The 18,723-nt window shown below is 43.9% G+C and overlaps 2 protein-coding genes across 7 annotated transcripts in view; one reads left to right on the top strand and one right to left on the bottom strand.

Annotated features, from left to right (window-relative positions):
- The window catches only part of ascc1 (activating signal cointegrator 1 complex subunit 1), a 33,465-nt gene extending 26,446 nt beyond the window's left edge, over positions 1-7,019 (bottom strand). For all 6 annotated transcript variants that reach the window (XR_004206748.1, XM_031813070.1, XM_020470303.2 and 3 more), the window contains exons 1-6: positions 6,802-7,019; positions 5,067-5,172; positions 2,888-2,985; positions 1,675-1,853; positions 1,161-1,294; positions 335-454 (exon numbers count right to left, since the gene is read on the bottom strand). Coding sequence is in view for 5 of the 6 variants with exons in the window: in XM_031813070.1 (XP_031668930.1) it covers positions 335-454; positions 1,161-1,294; positions 1,675-1,853; positions 2,888-2,985; positions 5,067-5,172; positions 6,802-6,919 (755 nt within the window). In the remaining variant the exon portion in view is untranslated. The remainder of the gene's footprint in view (positions 1-334; positions 455-1,160; positions 1,295-1,674; positions 1,854-2,887; positions 2,986-5,066; positions 5,173-6,801) is intronic.
- A 19-nt stretch (positions 7,020-7,038) lies between these two features.
- Positions 7,039-15,871, top strand: anapc16 (anaphase promoting complex subunit 16). The gene is made up of 4 exons (XM_020470304.2): positions 7,039-7,223; positions 7,551-7,697; positions 10,858-10,932; positions 15,333-15,871. The coding sequence occupies exons 2-4, from the start codon at positions 7,556-7,558 to the stop codon at positions 15,440-15,442; spliced, it is 327 nt and encodes a 108-aa protein (XP_020325893.1). The 5' UTR covers positions 7,039-7,223; positions 7,551-7,555; the 3' UTR covers positions 15,443-15,871.
- The last annotated feature ends 2,852 nt before the right edge of the window (positions 15,872-18,723 follow it).

Raw genomic sequence — 18,723 nt, 5'->3', positions numbered from 1 at the left:
GATGTCATTATGGGGTATTGTGATGTCATTATGGGGTATTGTGATGTCATTATGGGGTATTGTGATGTCATTATGGGGTATTGTGATATCATTATGGGGTATTGTGATGTCATTATGGGGTATTGTGATGTCATTATGGGGTATTGTGTGTAGATTGCAGAGTTTTTTTGTTGTATTTAATCCATTTTAGAATAAGGCTGTGTCAAGGGGTCTGAATACTGAATACTTTTCCCAAAGGCACTGTATATAGTGCTTTTCAAGGAGCCAGAGTCACTGTGGTACAAACTGTGGTTAAAGAAAGAGACATGAGAGTATCCAGGAACCAGACTCTTACTTGTCCGAACCATCTTTCACTTGGACCTTGGCATACAGGACATCCACCATGGCTGGGTCATCGTTCATGTACTCAATCCCTGTCACCTCCAGCGGGAGAGGCTTCCCTTCTGTGATGGTCCTGAAACATAATGTGGGTTACATGACATAACATGACATAACATAATGTGTGTTACATGACATAACATGACATAACATAATGTGGGTTACATGACATAACATAATGTGGGTTACATGACAGAACATGACATAACATAATGTGGGTTACATGACAGAACATGACGTAACATAATGTGTGTTACATGACATAACATAATGTGGGTTACATGACAGAACATGACATAACATAATGTGGGTTACATGACATAACATAATGTGGGTTACATGACAGAACATATGTTACATAACAATGTGTGTTACATGACATGACATAACATAATGTCTTACTTGACATGACATAACATGTCTTACTTGACATGACATGACATAATGTCTTACTTGACATAACATAACATAATGTCTTACTTGACATAACATAACATAACATGTGTTACTTGACATAACATATGTTACATAACATGACATAACAATGTGTGTTACATGACATAACATGACAGAACATAGTGTGTTACATGACATAACATAATGTCTTACTTGACATAACATGTGTTACTTGACATAACATGACATAATATAATGTGTGTTCCTGGCTCCAACTCAAATTTCTATACAATCCCTACAATCTAGATAGGGATAGTCCCTCCCTGTTTCAGTCTGTTTTCATCTGTTTGATTCCTAATGAACATGACCCAGTTGTCAGTACGTACTTGATAAAGTCCTGACAGTGCTGGAGTTGTTTACATGCTTGGGTCACTTCCAGGTCATTCAGCAGAGCCAGGGTGCCGACTGTTAGATGGAGCTTAGCAGGATTCTGGAAGATGCTTCCATCTACTCCGTGGTCCTTAACAAGAGAGGAGAGAGAGACCTGCGATGAACTGACCGCACAGAGAAGCACTGTAGGGTGAAGTTGCCCTTAGACACTGATCTTAGGTCTGTTTTGCATTTACCTCCACTAATGGTTGAGATTAGTATTGGAGGAAGAGGAAACTGATCCTAGATCTGCACAATTTAACCCTTAGAACCAGACAACCAGAGAAACTAAGACAGGGACCCAAGATCTCTGATAGCTATTCAGTCAATATAAACACGAATGGAATAGAGTCAAGTCTCAAACTGGAGTTTGAGACTATTATGCACGATTTTACAGATTGTCATCCCTCCCATCCGCCACACACGCACTCACTGACACACACACACACACACACACACACTCTTCCTTACCTGAGAACACTGCTCCAACACCTCCTCTTTAAACCTCAGGAATCCATCTTGAACTTGAGGGTGGTTAAGAGCGAACGACAGGAAGTGGGTGAACGGCTGCTTCTTGCGAAAGCTCTGCACCAGGAGCTCGACACGAGTCACGGCAGAGGACACCGCGGCCTTCTGGGAGCCAGTGATCACTGGAACAAATGCGAGACCGTTATTGTGTGACTGTAAATGTGAGACTTTTATTTTTGATATCCCATGATCTAGCCCTTAGGAGAAGAGCAGAGGTTCATGGATAATGCTTCAGTCTTGAGTTTTGTGTGGTTGCTGGAACCACGTTCTTGGCTGACTTTTATTACTCAACTCATTAATATGCGTTATCCAGACAGAAAAAAGAAATGGGCAAAATAACATTTCGATTTAGAGCAATAAAGAAATGGAATAAATTAACTGAGCAAACTAGAAACCTTTCAATATATAAGTTTAAACATTATTTAAAAACAATTTAAATATAGTGGATGAAGAATCAAGATTTTCTTTAGATGGAGTATTTATTGGGTCATTATGCTAGTGTATTATGTATGTTTGTAATAGTGTGTTATATGTGAAAGTGTGTTTGTATTATAAATTGTATTTTAATGTTAAGGACTCTTGGAAGATTAGTCCAAATGGGGACTAAAAGAGATCCTAATCAAATCATTAATATGAGTTGACTGCTGACAGAAAACCACTGAAATTCCCAGAGGTACAGAAAGAAGAGTTTTGCTAGACTGGTCCCAGGTCTGTTTGTGCTTGCATAGTGAACTCCTATAGTCATTGTTAATCACTTGCCTAGTTAAATAAAGGTTAAATAAAATAAAAATATGAATTGTCTTGTAATTCCGACCATAGGAGTTGGTGAGACGGCACAAACAGTCATAATATGGGACGAGGCTACAGTGTTGCACCAGTATCTTTACTATAGACCTCTGGTTTGGGCTGGTCTCCAAGCTCTGGTCCAGGGTGTTACGTGAGGCCTGACCCTTCTTCAAGAAGGCTGAAAGAGGGCTCAAGCTCTGGTCCAGGGTGTTACGTGAGGCCTGACCCTTCTTCAAGAAGGCTGAAAGAGGGCTCAAGCTCTGGTCCAGGGCGTTACGTGAGGCCTGACCCTTCTTCAAGAAGGCTGAAAGAGGGCTCAAAGCCCTGGACCAGAGGTACTGGTCTCTCCGCTAATAAAAACGCCACTCACCGATCTGTCCTTCCACTCCTTGTTTTGGAATGTGGATGTCTGTCTTTGTGTCTGCCTCGAGTCTTCTACGTGTCTCTCCTTTCCTTCCAATGATGTATCTGTTAAAAACAACAACAACACACTTCTCTGGTTAGTACATCGTATCCTTGATTTTCATTGAAGATGTGCACATAGCCCAAATGAAACACACACCTAATTTGCCTAAAATATTATGCTGTTACCATGGTTACCTCATGTAGTCTTAACTACAAGCCAGAATGTTGAATAAAATTATATTTAAATGTGACGGTAGGAAGTGGAGATAAACACAGAGGATTATTAACCAGACTTTATGGGGCGTCAGTCTGTTTGACTCTGTCAGCTTGTATTCCTGCTACACTACATGGCCAAAAGTATGTGGACACCTGTTCAAACATCTCATTCCAAAATCATGGGCATTAATATGGAGTTGGTCCCCCCCCCCCCCCCCCCTTTGCTGCTATAACAGCCTCCACTCTTCTGGCAAGGCTTTCCACTAGATGTTTGAACATTGCTGCGGGGACTTGCTTCCATTCAGCCACAAGAGCATTAGTGAGGTCAGGCACGGATGTTGGGTGATTAGTCCTGGCTCGCAGTCAGTGTTTCAATTCATCCTAAAGGTGTTCGATTGGGTTGCGGTCAGGGCTCTGTGCAGGCCAGTCAAGTTCTTCCCCCCCATCTCGATAAAACACTTCTTTATGGACCTCTCTTTGTGCACGGGGGGTCATTGTCATGCCGAAACAGGAAAGGGGCCCTCAAACTGTTGCCACAAAGTTGAAGCACAGAATCATCTAGAATGTCATTGTATGCTGTAGCATTAAGATTTCCCTTCCCTGGAACTAAGAGGCCTAGCCCGAACCATGAAAAACAGCCCCAGACTATCACTCCTCCTCCACCAAACTTTGCAGTTGGCATTATACATTGGGGCAGGTAGTGTTCCTCTGGCATCCGCCAAACCCAGATTCGTCCGTCAGACTGCCAGATAGTGAAGCGTGATTCATCACTCAAGAGAACACGCTTCCACTGCTCCAGAGTCCAATGGCAGTGAGCTTTACACCACTCCAGTCGAAGCTTGGCATTGCGATCTTAGGCTTGTGTGCGGATGCTCGGCCACGGAAACCCATTTCATGAAGCTCCCGAACAGTTCTTGTGCTGACGTTGCTTCCAGAGACAGTTTGAAAGTCGGTAGTGAGTGTTGCAACCGAGGACAGATGATTTTTATGCGATACGTGCTTCAGCACTAGGCGGTCCCGTTCTGTGAGCTTGTGTGGCCTACCACTTCGCGGTTGAGCCGTTGCTGCTCCTAGACATTTCCACTTCACATTAACAGCACTTACTGTCGACAGGGGAAGCTCTAGCAGGGCAGAAATTTAACAAACTGACTTGTTAGAAGGTAGCATCCTATGACAGTGCCACGTTGAAAGTCACTGAGCTCTTCAGGAAGGCCATTCTACTGCCAATGTTTGTCTATGGAGATTGCATGGCTGTGTGCTCGATTTTATACACCTGTCAACAACGGGTGTAGCTGAAATAGCCTAATCCTCTCATTTGAAGGAGTGTCCACATACTGTTGTAGATATAGTGTATGTGAAATGAGCACGGGCAAAGTGTGTATGTATTTTCAATCTTCTGATGCATGGCATGTAGCCAAACGTTGTCGCCTGAACCACATTTCCTTCGCAATCAGCTGGAAGTGCTTGCGTCTACTGCAAATTAAAAGTCTGCAACGTTCGGTCTCTGGTACGGTTACACATGGCCATTGTTTACATATTGTGCTAAAATGTTTACGTCGCATACAAATTGCGTGAAGTATTGAAACTCCAAACCAACAGAACCATATGCAGACCAGCGTACTGAATGTGTTGCTAAAAACGCTTCCCTGTGGACAACGGGTAATGTAAATCCAAATGAGGTTTATTCAACATTTTCATCTGTAATGGGACGGTTCGGGAAATGTTGAGCTCACGCGTTAGAGACGAGAGTGTGGGTCATCTAGTCCCGGATTCTAAAATGGACTAACAACCTCATATGCAGTCATCGACTCATGATGTGCATCCCAACTGGCACCCTATTCCCTTAAGGCTTTGGTCAAAAGTAATGCACTATATAGGGGATAGGGTGCCATTTAGGGCGCATAGCCTACATGGTGTTTGTAACTCACTTGTAAAGAACACTTGGGACATCAATGGCACAGCTGAAACCTTTGTCAGTCTGTTCTATGGAGTGGCTGTCACAGAACTCTTCTTCTTCCTCAAACTGTTCACTTGCTAATCAAAACAACAAAGTGCATTTGTGAGATTGGCAAGAATATGTTGGTGTTCCATAATAGGTGCAGCAGGGACAAATGGGAGAGGAGACAGCTACATTTAGAGGAGACAAGCATCCCTCAAAACAATGTGGTGGTCAATTGGTCAGCTATAACTAGCTAAGTCTCAGTAGAATAAAGTCAATAATCTGTTAGTACTGTACAGTATTGTAGCCATCTGTCTTATCTAGCTAGCTAGCTACAGTGCCTTGCGAAAGTATTCGGCCCCCTTGAACTTTGCGACCTTTTGCCACATTTCAGGCTTCAAACATAAAGATATAAAACTGTATTTTTTTGTGAAGAATCAACAACAAGTGGGACACAATCATGAAGTGGAACGACATTTATTGGATATTTCAAACTTTTTTAACAAATCAAAAACAGAAAAATTGGGCGTGCAAAATTATTCAGCCCCCTTAAGTTAATACTTTGTAGCGCCACCTTTTGCTGCGATTACAGCTGTAAGTCGCTTGGGGTATGTCTCTATCAGTTTTGCACATCGAGAGACTGACATTTTTTCCCATTCCTCCTTGCAAAACAGCTCGAGCTCAGTGAGGTTGGATGGAGAGCATTTGTGAACAGCAGTTTTCAGTTCTTTCCACAGATTCTCGATTGAATTCAGGTCTGGACTTTGACTTGGCCATTCTAACACCTGGATATGTTTATTTTTGAACCATTCCATTGTAGATTTTGCTTTATGTTTTGGATCATTGTCTTGTTGGAAGACAAATCTCCGTCCCAGTCTCAGGTCTTTTGCAGACTCCATCAGGTTTTCTTCCAGAATGGTCCTGTATTTGGCTCCATCCATCTTCCCATCAATTTTAACCATCTTCCCTGTCCCTGCTGAAGAAAAGCAGGCCCAAACCATGATGCTGCCACCACCATGTTTGACAGTGGGGATGGTGTGTTCAGGGTGATGAGCTGTGTTGCTTTTACGCCAAACATAAAGTCTACCAGGTCTTGGTAGATTTGCAGTGGTCTGATACTCCTTCCATTTCAATATTATCGCTTGCACAGTAGTGCTCCTTGGGATGTTTAAAGCTTGGGAAATCTTTTTGTATCCAAATCCGGCTTTAAACTTCTTCACAACAGTATCTCGGACCTGCCTGGTGTGTTCCTTGTTCTTCATGATGCTCTCTGCGCTTTTAACGGACCTCTGAGACTATCACAGTGCAGGTGCATTTATACGGACACTTGATTACACACAGGTGGATTGTATTTATCATCATTAGTCATTTAGGTCAACATTGGATCATTCAGAGATCCTCACTGAACTTCTGGAGAGAGTTTGCTGCACTGAAAGTAAAGGGGCTGAATAATTTTGCACGCCCAATTTTTCAGTTTTTGATTTGTTACAAAAGTTTGAAATATCCAATAAATGTCGTTCCACTTCATGATTGTGTCCCACTTGTTGTTGATTCTTCACAAAAAAAATACAGTTTTATATCTTTATGTTTGAAGCCTGAAATGTGGCAAAAGGTCGCAAAGTTCAAGGGGGCCGAATACTTTCGCAAGGCACTGTATAGTTAGCTGGGGGTGTAGGGAGCTAGCACCACTGAGGTATAATGGCTAGCACTGATGACCTAGCTACCTGGTGGTCCCATGTAGGAGTCGTCCTCTTCCCCCTCTTCATACTGGTCTTCTTTGATAGTATTTCTTCTGTATACTCTTCCACTTATGTTGATCAATGATGGACGTAAGATTTCCATTGTAGCAGTTATCTTGAACAGTAAATAAAACGAGATATACTGTAGTGAATAGTAGCTGCCAACTACGTGTGGGCTCTTTGCGACATAAGGCAGTTTGACGTAAAGTAACCAGCTGATTACGTCGTCGCTGATCTCTAAACTGCATGGATAAACATTCCGCGCTCGCAACAAATTAATGATGCGCCGATATCAACATTTGATTTATATATCGCCCAAGCCGTAAAGCGGGGGTTATTGTTAGGGTAGCTAACCAGAAACATAAACAAAAGCAGAAGTTAGCCTGCCGCTTTCTCCATCACCAGTGGTAGGTTCATCACTTCAATAATAATCTTATGTCTGATTTATTATGCGGAAAGTTTGCTTCAGTAGTAAATGCGCTATGCTTCATGTAGCTAGCTTTGTCTGTCAGTTTATTATTCATAATGTTGTTAGCCAACGTTAGCTAGCTAGTCATGCTAATGTAATGCCAAAGATTTGTATAACGTGTTCTATCTGTGCTAATGCTGCTCAGCTAACGTTAGCTAAATTTACTTTGAATAAATATTGCTGGTCATTTAGGACTGTATTTATCCGCAATACACGACTCTGAACTTGGTGATCATGATTTTGCCGTTGTGGTCCTCTTCCTCAGTTGGAATGGCAGCCTCCTCCTCATCCTCCTCTGCCGGAGGGGTTAGTGGGAGCTCCGTGACTGGCTCTGGGTTCAGCGCGTCTGAACTCATCCCCCCGCGTAAGGTCCTCTACACGTATCCCAAAGGAGCCGGGGAGATGATGGAAGGTAGGCTTTCTTTGACACAGGCCAATCACCAGTGGCTTTAGAATATAGGTTCAGAACGTTGCAAGACACAAGACTGGTGATGAGGATTCTTTTGGAGTTCTAGAAAACCTTGTCTGTTCTGTACATTCTACCTGCAACATTCTGAACATTGTTCTTGGCTCTGATTGCAATATTAATCGTGCTCATATCCCATATACCGTGATGTTGTGTGTTTCAGATGGATTAATGTTTCTGTGTGTGTGGTTAGCTACTGTACATGTGTGTGTGGTTCTGAATACTTGCTTCTCTTACAACTATTCTGTCTGGCTTCAAGTCAAGTGTAGCTTGTCTGGATTTTACCCACAAGATAAACAATGTGTCCCTGGAACTTTTCACTGTTCCCTTAAATGAACTAGCTACCATGCGTCATAGTTGGCTCTTCCTCCAGGAGGACGTGCACTGCTACCAGCGACAGTCAATGCTCTGCCCCAACGTCACCCCACAACGCGCATCGCCAGTGTGCCCCACTTCCCTCACACCCAAATCAATCTGGCTTCAAGTCAAGCGTAGTTAGTGATCCTTTGATCTGGAGTTGGTGACCCATGATCCTTTTGAATCATATTTGGATCTTCATCCAACAGAGGACGTACATGGGCACCAGCAAGCAGTCAGTGCTCTGCCAATGAGTCGGCCCACAACACCCACCACCAGTTTTGTCACATCACACAAGAGGATCTGTTTGTTTGAACCCAACGGGCCATCTGGCTCCTTGCCCCTGCTTTGTGCATCCCAAATGACACCCTATTACCTACGTTGTGCACTAATTTTGACCAGAGCCTTATGTGCCAGAGTTGTACCCTATATTAGGATAGGGTAACCCCATCCTTTGTTACCTCATAGACCCCAAATCAAACATTGTGTTGTAATAAATGTCTTAGTTTGGATCATTGTGCTGGAAAGCACTGGGTGTTCAGAGGACTAATGGGCTCACTGTTAAGTGGGACAGCAGTGAAACTGGTGGCCAGGGTTGGGGTTCTTTTCCACTTTGTTTTTGGGGCCTGTGCCATAGGGCGGCGCACAATTGGCCCAGCGTCATCCGGGTTAGGGGAGGGTTTGGCCCGGTGTAGGTCGTCCTTGTAAATAAGAATTTGTTCTTAACTGACTTGCCTAGTTAAATAAAATAAAATATTACAAAATTATTAATAAATGGCACCCTATTCCCTATACCAGGGATCATCAACTAGATTCAGCCACGGGATGATTTTTGTTTTTACTTGAGTGGATGGTCGGGGGGCCTGAACATAATTAGACTTTTTAATTTGTAGACTGCAAATTGACCGCAAGAAGACCAACCAGATTGTTTTAGTCAAATATTATATCAAACCTCGCTTACTTACATACTGTATATGATCAGATGTGTCTTTCTATTCTGCCAGGAATACTTGGGAACAGATTTCACAAAAAATGTAATCACTTGGAGCTGATGTTTTGATTCTTTTGGCCAACATTGAAAATGGGGGGACCGAATTCGGTCCGTGGGACGCCAGTTGAAGAACCTAATCCTACCTTGTGCACTAATATCATGTGGGCCATGGTCAACAGTAGTGCACTGTCTAGGGCCATGGTCAACAGTAGTGCACTGTCTAGGGCCATGGTCAACAGTAGTCCACTGTCTAGGGCCATGGTCAACAGTAGTCCACTATCTAGGGCCATGGTCAACAGTAGTCCACTATCTAGGGCCATGGTCAACAGTAGTGCACTGTCTAGGGCCATGGTCAACAGTAGTCCACTGTCTAGGGCCATGGTCAACAGTAGTCCACTGTCTAGGGCCATGGTCAACAGTAGTCCACTATCTAGGGCCATGGTCAACAGTAGTCCACTGTCTAGGGCCATGGTCAACAGTAGTCCACTGTCTAGGACATGGTCAACAGTAGTGCACTGTCTAGGGCCATGGTCAACAGTAGTGCACTGTCTAGGGCCATGGTCAACAGTAGTCCACTGTCTAGGGCCATGGTCAACAGTAGTGCACTGTCTAGGGCCATGGTCAACAGTAGTCCACTGTCTAGGGCCATGGTCAACAGTAGTCCACTGTCTAGGGCCATGGTCAACAGTAGTCCACTGTCTAGGGCCATGGTCAACAGTAGTGCACTGTCTAGGGCCATGGTCAACAGTAGTGCACTGTCTAGGGCCATTGTCAACAGTAGTGCACTGTCTAGGGCCATGGTCAACAGTAGTCCACTGTCTAGGCTTATGGTCAACAGTAGTCCACTGTCTAGGCTCATGGTCAACAGTAGTCCACTGTCTAGGCCCATGGTCAACAGTAGTCCACTGTCTAGGGCCATGGTCAACAGTAGTACACTGTCTAGGGCCATGGTCAACAGTAGTCCACTGTCTAGGTCCATGGTCAACAGTAGTGCACTGTCTAGGGAACAGAGTGCGATTTGTGACACATTGTTTGCTAGTTGATTATTTTGGCTAGTCTTTTTATTCTCCACAAAACTGAACGGTGGCACATGTTGGCATAATGTGAGGAGTTATATCATGTTTTAGCCAACTCCTCTACTTACTTACTCAGTAATTACTGAGGATTGTGCTCGCCCGGAGGATTGGGTATTAAATAGTTTGTACCACAAAACCATATACTATAATATGTTATATAATAGATCTATAACCTAATAGTTGTGTGTGTGTGTGTCTGTGTGTGTGTGTGTGTCTGTTTCTATGTGTGTGTGTGTCTGTTTCTATGTGTGTGTGTGTGTGTGTCTGTTTCTATGTGTGTGTGTGTGTGTGTCTGTTTCTATGTGTGTGTGTGTGTGTAGTTGTGTGTGTGTGTGTGTGTGTGTGTGTGTGTGTAGTTGTGTGTGTGTGTAGTTGTATGTGTGTGTGTGTGTGTGTGTAGTTGTATGTGTGTGTGTGTGTGTGTGTGTCTGTTTCTATGTGTGTGTGTGTGTGTGTCTGTTTCTATGTGTGTGTGTGTGTGTGTGTGTGTGTAGTTGTATGTGTGTGTGTGTGTGCGCGCTGGTTTGGGTTGTGATCCAGAAGGCACATTTCCATTCTTGTTGTTTAAACTATCTCAGGGCTAACTTGTCTACTACCACTACAGTATCTTGTAACATGTGCTAGTTGAGGAAAGCGTAACAGGTGTTGATGTCATATTGAACCAGAACTCTTGTGTCTTCAGACGGCTCAGACAGATTTCTGTGTGAGTCTGTGTTCAGCTACCAGGTGGCGTCAACACTGAAACAGGTGAAGCACGGTAAGTCCATCAGTCTCTTCATTCAATTATTATTATTGCAGTTGTCTTTTTTAGATGTATTTTTATGCCTATGTGTGCATCTCAAATGGCACCCTATTCCCTATATATATAGTGGACTACTTTCAAACAGAGCCCTATGGGCCTGGTCAAAAGTAGCCCACTATATAGGGAATAGGGTGCTATTGCATCTCAAATGGCACCCTATTCCCTATATATATAGTGGACTACTTTCAAACAGAGCCCTATGGGCCTGGTCAAAAGTAGCCCACTATATAGGGAATAGGGTGCTATTGCATCTCAAATGGCACCCTATTCCCTATATATATAGTGGACTACTTTCAAACAGAGCCCTATGGGCCTGGTCAAAAGTAGCCCACTATATAGGGAATAGGGTGCTATTGCATCTCAAATGGCACCCTATTCCCTATATATATAGTGGACTACTTTCAAACAGAGCCCTATGGGCCTGGTCAAAAGTAGCCCACTATATAGGGAATAGGGTGCTATTGCATCTCAAATGGCACCCTATTCCCTATATATATAGTGGACTACTTTCAAACAGAGCCCTATGGGCCTGGTCAAAAGTAGCCCACTATATAGGGAATAGGGTGCTATTGCATCTCAAATGGCACCCTATTCCCTATATATATATAGTGGACTACTTTCAAACAGAGCCCTATGGGCCTGGTCAAAAGTAGCCCACTATATAGGGAATAGGGTGCTATTGCATCTCAAATGGCACCCTATTCCCTATATATATAGTGGACTACTTTCAAACAGAGCCCTATGGGCCTGGTCAAAAGTAGCCCACTATATAGGGAATAGGGTGCTATTGCATCTCAAATGGCACCCTATTCCCTATATATATAGTGGACTACTTTCAAACAGAGCCCTATGGGCCTGGTCAAAAGTAGCCCACTATATAGGGAATAGGGTGCTATTGCATCTCAAATGGCACCCTATTCCCTATATATATAGTGGACTACTTTCAAACAGAGCCCTATGGGCCTGGTCAAAAGTAGCCCACTATATAGGGAATAGGGTGCTATTGCATCTCAAATGGCACCCTATTCCCTATATATATAGTGGACTACTTTCAAACAGAGCCCTATGGGCCTGGTCAAAAGTAGCCCACTATATAGGGAATAGGGTGCTATTGCATCTCAAATGGCACCCTATTCCCTATATATATAGTGGACTACTTTCAAACAGAGCCCTATGGGCCTGGTCAAAAGTAGCCCACTATATAGGGAATAGGGTGCTATTGCATCTCAAATGGCACCCTATTCCCTATATATATATAGTGGACTACTTTCAAACAGAGCCCTATGGGCCTGGTCAAAAGTAGCCCACTATATAGGGAATAGGGTGCTATTGCATCTCAAATGGCACCCTATTCCCTATATATATAGTGGACTACTTTCAAACAGAGCCCTATGGGCCTGGTCAAAAGTAGCCCACTATATAGGGAATAGGGTGCTATTGCATCTCAAATGGCACCCTATTCCCTATATATATAGTGGACTACTTTCAAACAGAGCCCTATGGGCCTGGTCAAAAGTAGCCCACTATATAGGGAATAGGGTGCTATTGCATCTCAAATGGCACCCTATTCCCTATATATATAGTGGACTACTTTCAAACAGAGCCCTATGGGCCTGGTCAAAAGTAGCCCACTATATAGGGAATAGGGTGCTATTGCATCTCAAATGGCACCCTATTCCCTATATATATAGTGGACTACTTTCAAACAGAGCCCTATGGGCCTGGTCAAAAGTAGCCCACTATATAGGGAATAGGGTGCTATTGCATCTCAAATGGCACCCTATTCCCTATATATATAGTGGACTACTTTCAAACAGAGCCCTATGGGCCTGGTCAAAAGTAGCCCACTATATAGGGAATAGGGTGCTATTGCATCTCAAATGGCACCCTATTCCCTATATATATATATAGTGGACTACTTTCAAACAGAGCCCTATGGGCCTGGTCAAAAGTAGCCCACTATATAGGGAATAGGGTGCTATTGCATCTCAAATGGCACCCTATTCCCTATATATATAGTGGACTACTTTCAAACAGAGCCCTATGGGCCTGGTCAAAAGTAGCCCACTAAATAGGGAATAGGGTGCTATTGCATCTCAAATGGCACCCTATTCCCTATATATATAGTGGACTACTTTCAAACAGAGCCCTATGGGCCTGGTCAAAAGTAGCCCACTATATAGGGAATAGGGTGCTATTGCATCTCAAATGGCACCCTATTCCCTATATATATAGTGGACTACTTTCAAACAGAGCCCTATGGGCCTGGTCAAAAGTAGCCCACTATATAGGGAATAGGGTGCTATTGCATCTCAAATGGCACCCTATTCCCTATATATATAGTGGACTACTTTCAAACAGAGCCCTATGGGCCTGGTCAAAAGTAGCCCACTATATAGGGAATAGGGTGCTATTGCATCTCAAATGGCACCCTATTCCCTATATATATAGTGGACTACTTTCAAACAGAGCCCTATGGGCCTGGTCAAAAGTAGCCCACTATATAGGGAATAGGGTGCTATTGCATCTCAAATGGCACCCTATTCCCTATATATATAGTGGACTACTTTCAAACAGAGCCCTATGGGCCTGGTCAAAAGTAGCCCACTATATAGGGAATAGGGTGCTATTGCATCTCAAATGGCACCCTATTCCCTATATATATAGTGGACTACTTTCAAACAGAGCCCTATGGGCCTGGTCAAAAGTAGCCCACTATATAGGGAATAGGGTGCTATTGCATCTCAAATGGCACCCTATTCCCTATATATATAGTGGACTACTTTCAAACAGAGCCCTATGGGCCTGGTCAAAAGTAGCCCACTAAATAGGGAATAGGGTGCTATTGCATCTCAAATGGCACCCTATTCCCTATATATATAGTGGACTACTTTCAAACAGAGCCCTATGGGCCTGGTCAAAAGTAGCCCACTATATAGGGAATAGGGTGCTATTGCATCTCAAATGGCACCCTATTCCCTATATATATAGTGGACTACTTTCAAACAGAGCCCTATGGGCCTGGTCAAAAGTAGCCCACTATATAGGGAATAGGGTGCTATTGCATCTCAAATGGCACCCTATTCCCTATATATATAGTGGACTACTTTCAAACAGAGCCCTATGGGCCTGGTCAAAAGTAGCCCACTATATAGGGTGCTATTGCATCTCAAATGGCACCCTATTCCCTATATATATAGTGGACTACTTTCAAACAGAGCCCTATGGGCCTGGTCAAAAGTAGCCCACTATATAGGGAATAGGGTGCTATTGCATCTCAAATGGCACCCTATTCCCTATATATATAGTGGACTACTTTCAAACAGAGCCCTATGGGCCTGGTCAAAAGTAGCCCACTATATAGGGAATAGGGTGCTATTGCATCTCAAATGGCACCCTATTCCCTATATATATAGTGGACTACTTTCAAACAGAGCCCTATGGGCCTGGTCAAAAGTAGCCCACTATATAGGGAATAGGGTGCTATTGCATCTCAAATGGCACCCCATTCCCTATATATATATAGTGGACTACTTTCAAACAGAGCCCTATGGGCCTGGTCAAAAGTAGCCCACTATATAGGGAATAGGGTGCTATTGCATCTCAAATGGCACCCTATTCCCTATATATATAGTGGACTACTTTCAAACAGAGCCCTATGGGCCTGGTCAAAAGTAGCCCACTATATAGGGAATAGGGTGCTATTGCATCTCAAATGGCACCCTATTCCCTATATATATAGTGGACTACTTTCAAACAGAGCCCTATGGGCCTGGTCAAAAGTAGCCCACTATATAGGGAATAGGGTGCTATTGCATCTCAAATGGCACCCTATTCCCTATATATATAGTGGACTACTTTCAAACAGAGCCCTATGGGCCTGGTCAAAAGTAGCCCACTATATAGGGAATAGGGTGCTATTGCATCTCAAATGGCACCCTATTCCCTATATATATATAGTGGACTACTTTCAAACAGAGCCCTATGGGCCTGGTCAAAAGTAGCCCACTATATAGGGAATAGGGTGCTATTGCATCTCAAATGGCACCCTATTCCCTATATATATATATAGTGGACTACTTTCAAACAGAGCCCTATGGGCCTGGTCAAAAGTAGCCCACTATATAGGGAATAGGGTGCTATTGCATCTCAAATGGCACCCTATTCCCTATATATATATAGTAGACTATTTTCAAACAGAGCCCTATGGGCCTGGTCAAAAGTAGCCCACTATATAGGGAATAGGGTGCTATTTAGGACGCATTTGTTGTTTAGGGAAAAATAACTCTGGTAACGGCTACAAATGAATGCAATGCTTTGATCTAACAGCATATTTCACTGATTTGTTTTTTTAGATCAACAGGTATCTAGAATGGAGAAACTGGCCAGTTTGGTTGAAGAGCTGGAAGCAGATGAGTGGCGTTACAAACCAATTGAACAGCTTTTGGGATTTACTCCGTCTTAAAGTCCAAATAAAGACCTGCTCAGTAGCCGCTAGCTGGTCACCACTGGAGAAACATGTTGACCGCAGAACACTACTTTTATTTCCAACACATTTGGTTTATTGTCATTTGTTGTGTCATTCCCACAGGGAAGGATGTTCCTGCCTGTTATTGGCCAATGATTAGCTGTGGTCACTAACTGGAGGAAGGAACACCCTGATCTGAGAGATCTATTGTTGTGACCTAAAAAAAAAAAACTTTATCACCGCAATGAATTATGAATTGAGTAATTAATCATGTTATAGTGGGGAGATTGATGCATTCATGTTTTACTTTGTGTTTTTTTAAATAAACGAAATAAGAAGAAATCCTCTTCCTATGTATTAACATGAAAACATGACGTACTTGGATTATCATTTATTAAATATTTAAATAAAAATATACAGAATCAATTGTATTCTTTACTGTTTTATAACATTATTACAATGGATTATTTGTTATCACATAGTTGAAAATAATTAGAACCAGGATAATTGTATTACTGTAAATACCAAGGTCAATGAGAATGTAGGGCAACACAATAACATCTGCAGCAACAGCCAGGCTTGTTATTCCTCACACATTCTGAAGGGAGGGGACTGAACAGGCTGACGTTCTGGATGACAAGTGCTAGTACGTCCATGTGTCGATGCCCTCGGAGCTGCTCTCAATATGCAGATACACACACACACACACACACAATAACATCAGGCAGTCAGTCATTAAAGGACAAGGGGGAGAGAAGTAGGTTTTGTTAATAAATCACCACCATTCTGTCTACACTACCAGGCTGTAGGTGTTCTGTCTACACTACCAGGCTGTAGGTGTTCTGTTTACACTACAAGGCTGTAGGTGTTCTGTCTACACTACCAGTGCTGTAGGTGTTCTGTTTACACTACCAGGCTGTAGGTGTTATGTCTACACTACCAGGCTGTAGGTGTTCTGTCTACTGTCACGAACCGGCTCAAAGCCCGTAACAAAGGGAGACAACGTGGAGATAAGGAGTAACAAAATATATATTTATTAACTAAAGCAACTAAGGAAAATATACAATGGTGTCTGTAATCAGTAATCAGTAGTGTAAGTGAATGTTTTACATGCATGAATGTGATAATGCAGGGTGTTGAAAGGTGCCAAAGCAAACAAACAAACAAACATGCCACCAAGAACCACAACACAATCTACAAAGGTGTCTGCATGGAGAGAGTCTCCTCCATGAATGTGGAAGAGGTCTATTTATCCTGGGAGACACATGGCCCAGGTGTTTCCCATGAAGCTGACGACCCTCCCAACTCCACCCACCGGCATCCTAATAAGGAAACAAGAACAGACAGAATACGGCAGACAGAGTGGGAGGGTCGTCAGGTGTTCTGTCTACACTACCAGGCTGTAGGTGTTCTGTCTACACTACCAGGCTGTAGGTGTTCTGTCTACACTACCAGGGCTGTAGGTGTTGTCTACACTACCAGGGCTGTAGGTGTTCTGTCTACACTACCAGGGCTGTAGGTGTTCTGCCTACACTACCAGGCTGTAGGTGTTCTGTCTACACTACCAGGGCTGTAGGTGTTCTGTCTACACTACCAGGCTGTAGGTGTTCTGTCTACACTACCAGGGCTGTAGGTGTTCTGTCTACACTACCAGGGCTGTAGGTGTTCTGTCTACACTACCAGGGCTGTAGGTGTTCTGTCTACACTACCAGGGCTGTAGGTGTTCTGTCTACACTACCAGGGCTGTAGGTGTTCTGCCTACACTACCAGGGCTGTAGGTGTTCTGTCTACACTACCAGGGCTGTAGGTGTTCTGTCTACACTACCAGGCTGTAGGTGTTCTGTCTACACTACCAGGCTGTAGGTGTTCTGTCTACACTACCAGGGCTGTAGGTGTTCTGTCTACACTACCAGGCTGTAGGTTTTCTGTCTACACTACCAGGGCTGTAGGTGTTCTGTCTACACTACCAGGGCTGTAGGTGTTCTGTCTACACTACCAGGCTGTAGGTGTTCTGTCTACACTACCAGGGCTGTAGGTGTTCTGTCTACACTACCAGGCTGTAGGTGTTCTGTCTACACTACCAGGCTGTAGGTGTTCTGTCTACACTACCAGGCTGTAGGTGTTCTGTCTACACTACCAGGGCTGTAGGTGTTCTGTCTACACTACCAGGCTGTAGGTGTTCTGTCTACACTACCAGGCTGTAGGTTTTCTGTCTACACTACCAGGGCTGTAGGTGTTCTGTCTACACTACCAGGGCTGTAGGTGTTCTGTCTACACTACCAGGCTGTAGGTGTTCTGTCTACACTACCAGGGCTGTAGGTGTTCTGTCTACACTACCAGGCTGTAGGTGTTCTGTCTACACTACCAGGCTGTAGGTGTTCTGTCTACACTACCAGGCTGTAGGTGTTCTGTCTACACTACCAGGGCTGTAGGTGTTGTCTACACTACCAGGCTGTAGGTGTTCTGTCTACACTACCAGGGCTGTAGGTGTTCTGTCTACACTACCAGGGCTGTAGGTGTTGTCTACACTACCAGGCTGTAGGTGTTCTGTCTACACTACCAGGGCTGTAGGTGTTCTGTCTACACTACCAGGCTGTAGGTGTTCTGTCTACACTACCAGGCTGTAGGTGTTCTGTCTATACTACCAGGGCTGTAGGTGTTGTCTACACTACCAGGGCTGTAGGTGTTCTGTCTACACTACCAGGCTGTAGGTGTTCTGTCTATACTACCAGGGCTGTAGGTGTTCTGTCTACACTACCAGGGCTGTAGGTGTTCTGCCTACACTACCAGGCTGTAGGTGTTCTGTCTACACTACCAGGGCTGTAGGTGTTCTGTCTACACTACCAGGGCTGTAGGTGTTGTCTACACTACCAGGCTGTAGGTGTTCTGTCTACACTACCAGGGCTGTAGGTGTTCTGTCTACACTACCAGGCTGTAGGTGTTCTGTCTACACTACCAGGCTGTAGGTGTTCTGTCTATACTACCAGGGCTGTAGGTGTTGTCTACACTACCAGGGCTGTAGGTGTTCTGTCTACACTACCAGGCTGTAGGTGTTCTGTCTATACTACCAGGGCTGTAGGTGTTCTGTCTACACTACCAGGGCTGTAGGTGTTCTGCCTACACTACCAGGCTGTAGGTGTTCTGTCTACACTACCAGGGCTGTAGGTGTTCTGTCTACACTACCAGGCTGTAGGTGTTCTGTCTACACTACCAGGGCTGTAGGTGTTCTGTCTACACTACCAGGGCTGTAGGTCTTCTGTCTACACTCCCAGGGCTGT

This window comes from Oncorhynchus kisutch, unplaced genomic scaffold (genome assembly GCF_002021735.2).
Source record: "Oncorhynchus kisutch isolate 150728-3 unplaced genomic scaffold, Okis_V2 Okis04b-Okis11a_hom, whole genome shotgun sequence".
NCBI lineage: Eukaryota > Metazoa > Chordata > Actinopteri > Salmoniformes > Salmonidae > Oncorhynchus > Oncorhynchus kisutch.
The sequence above is the reverse complement of the archived record's forward strand: the minus strand, read 5'-3'. Positions and strand labels throughout refer to the sequence as shown.

What these genes read in the sequence shown, in the direction of transcription:
- anapc16 (XM_020470304.2), top strand. Translation starts at nt 7,556, where the DNA reads ATGGCAGCCTCCTCCTCATCCTCCTCTGCCGGAGGGGTTAGTGGGAGC. An exon ending in AGCCGGGGAGATGATGGAAG is followed by an intron (nt 7,698 to 10,857) that starts GTAGGCTTTCTT and finishes TTGTGTCTTCAG; the next exon opens with ACGGCTCAGACAGATTTCTG. An exon ending in ACTGAAACAGGTGAAGCACG is followed by an intron (nt 10,933 to 15,332) that starts GTAAGTCCATCA and finishes TTGTTTTTTTAG; the next exon opens with ATCAACAGGTATCTAGAATG.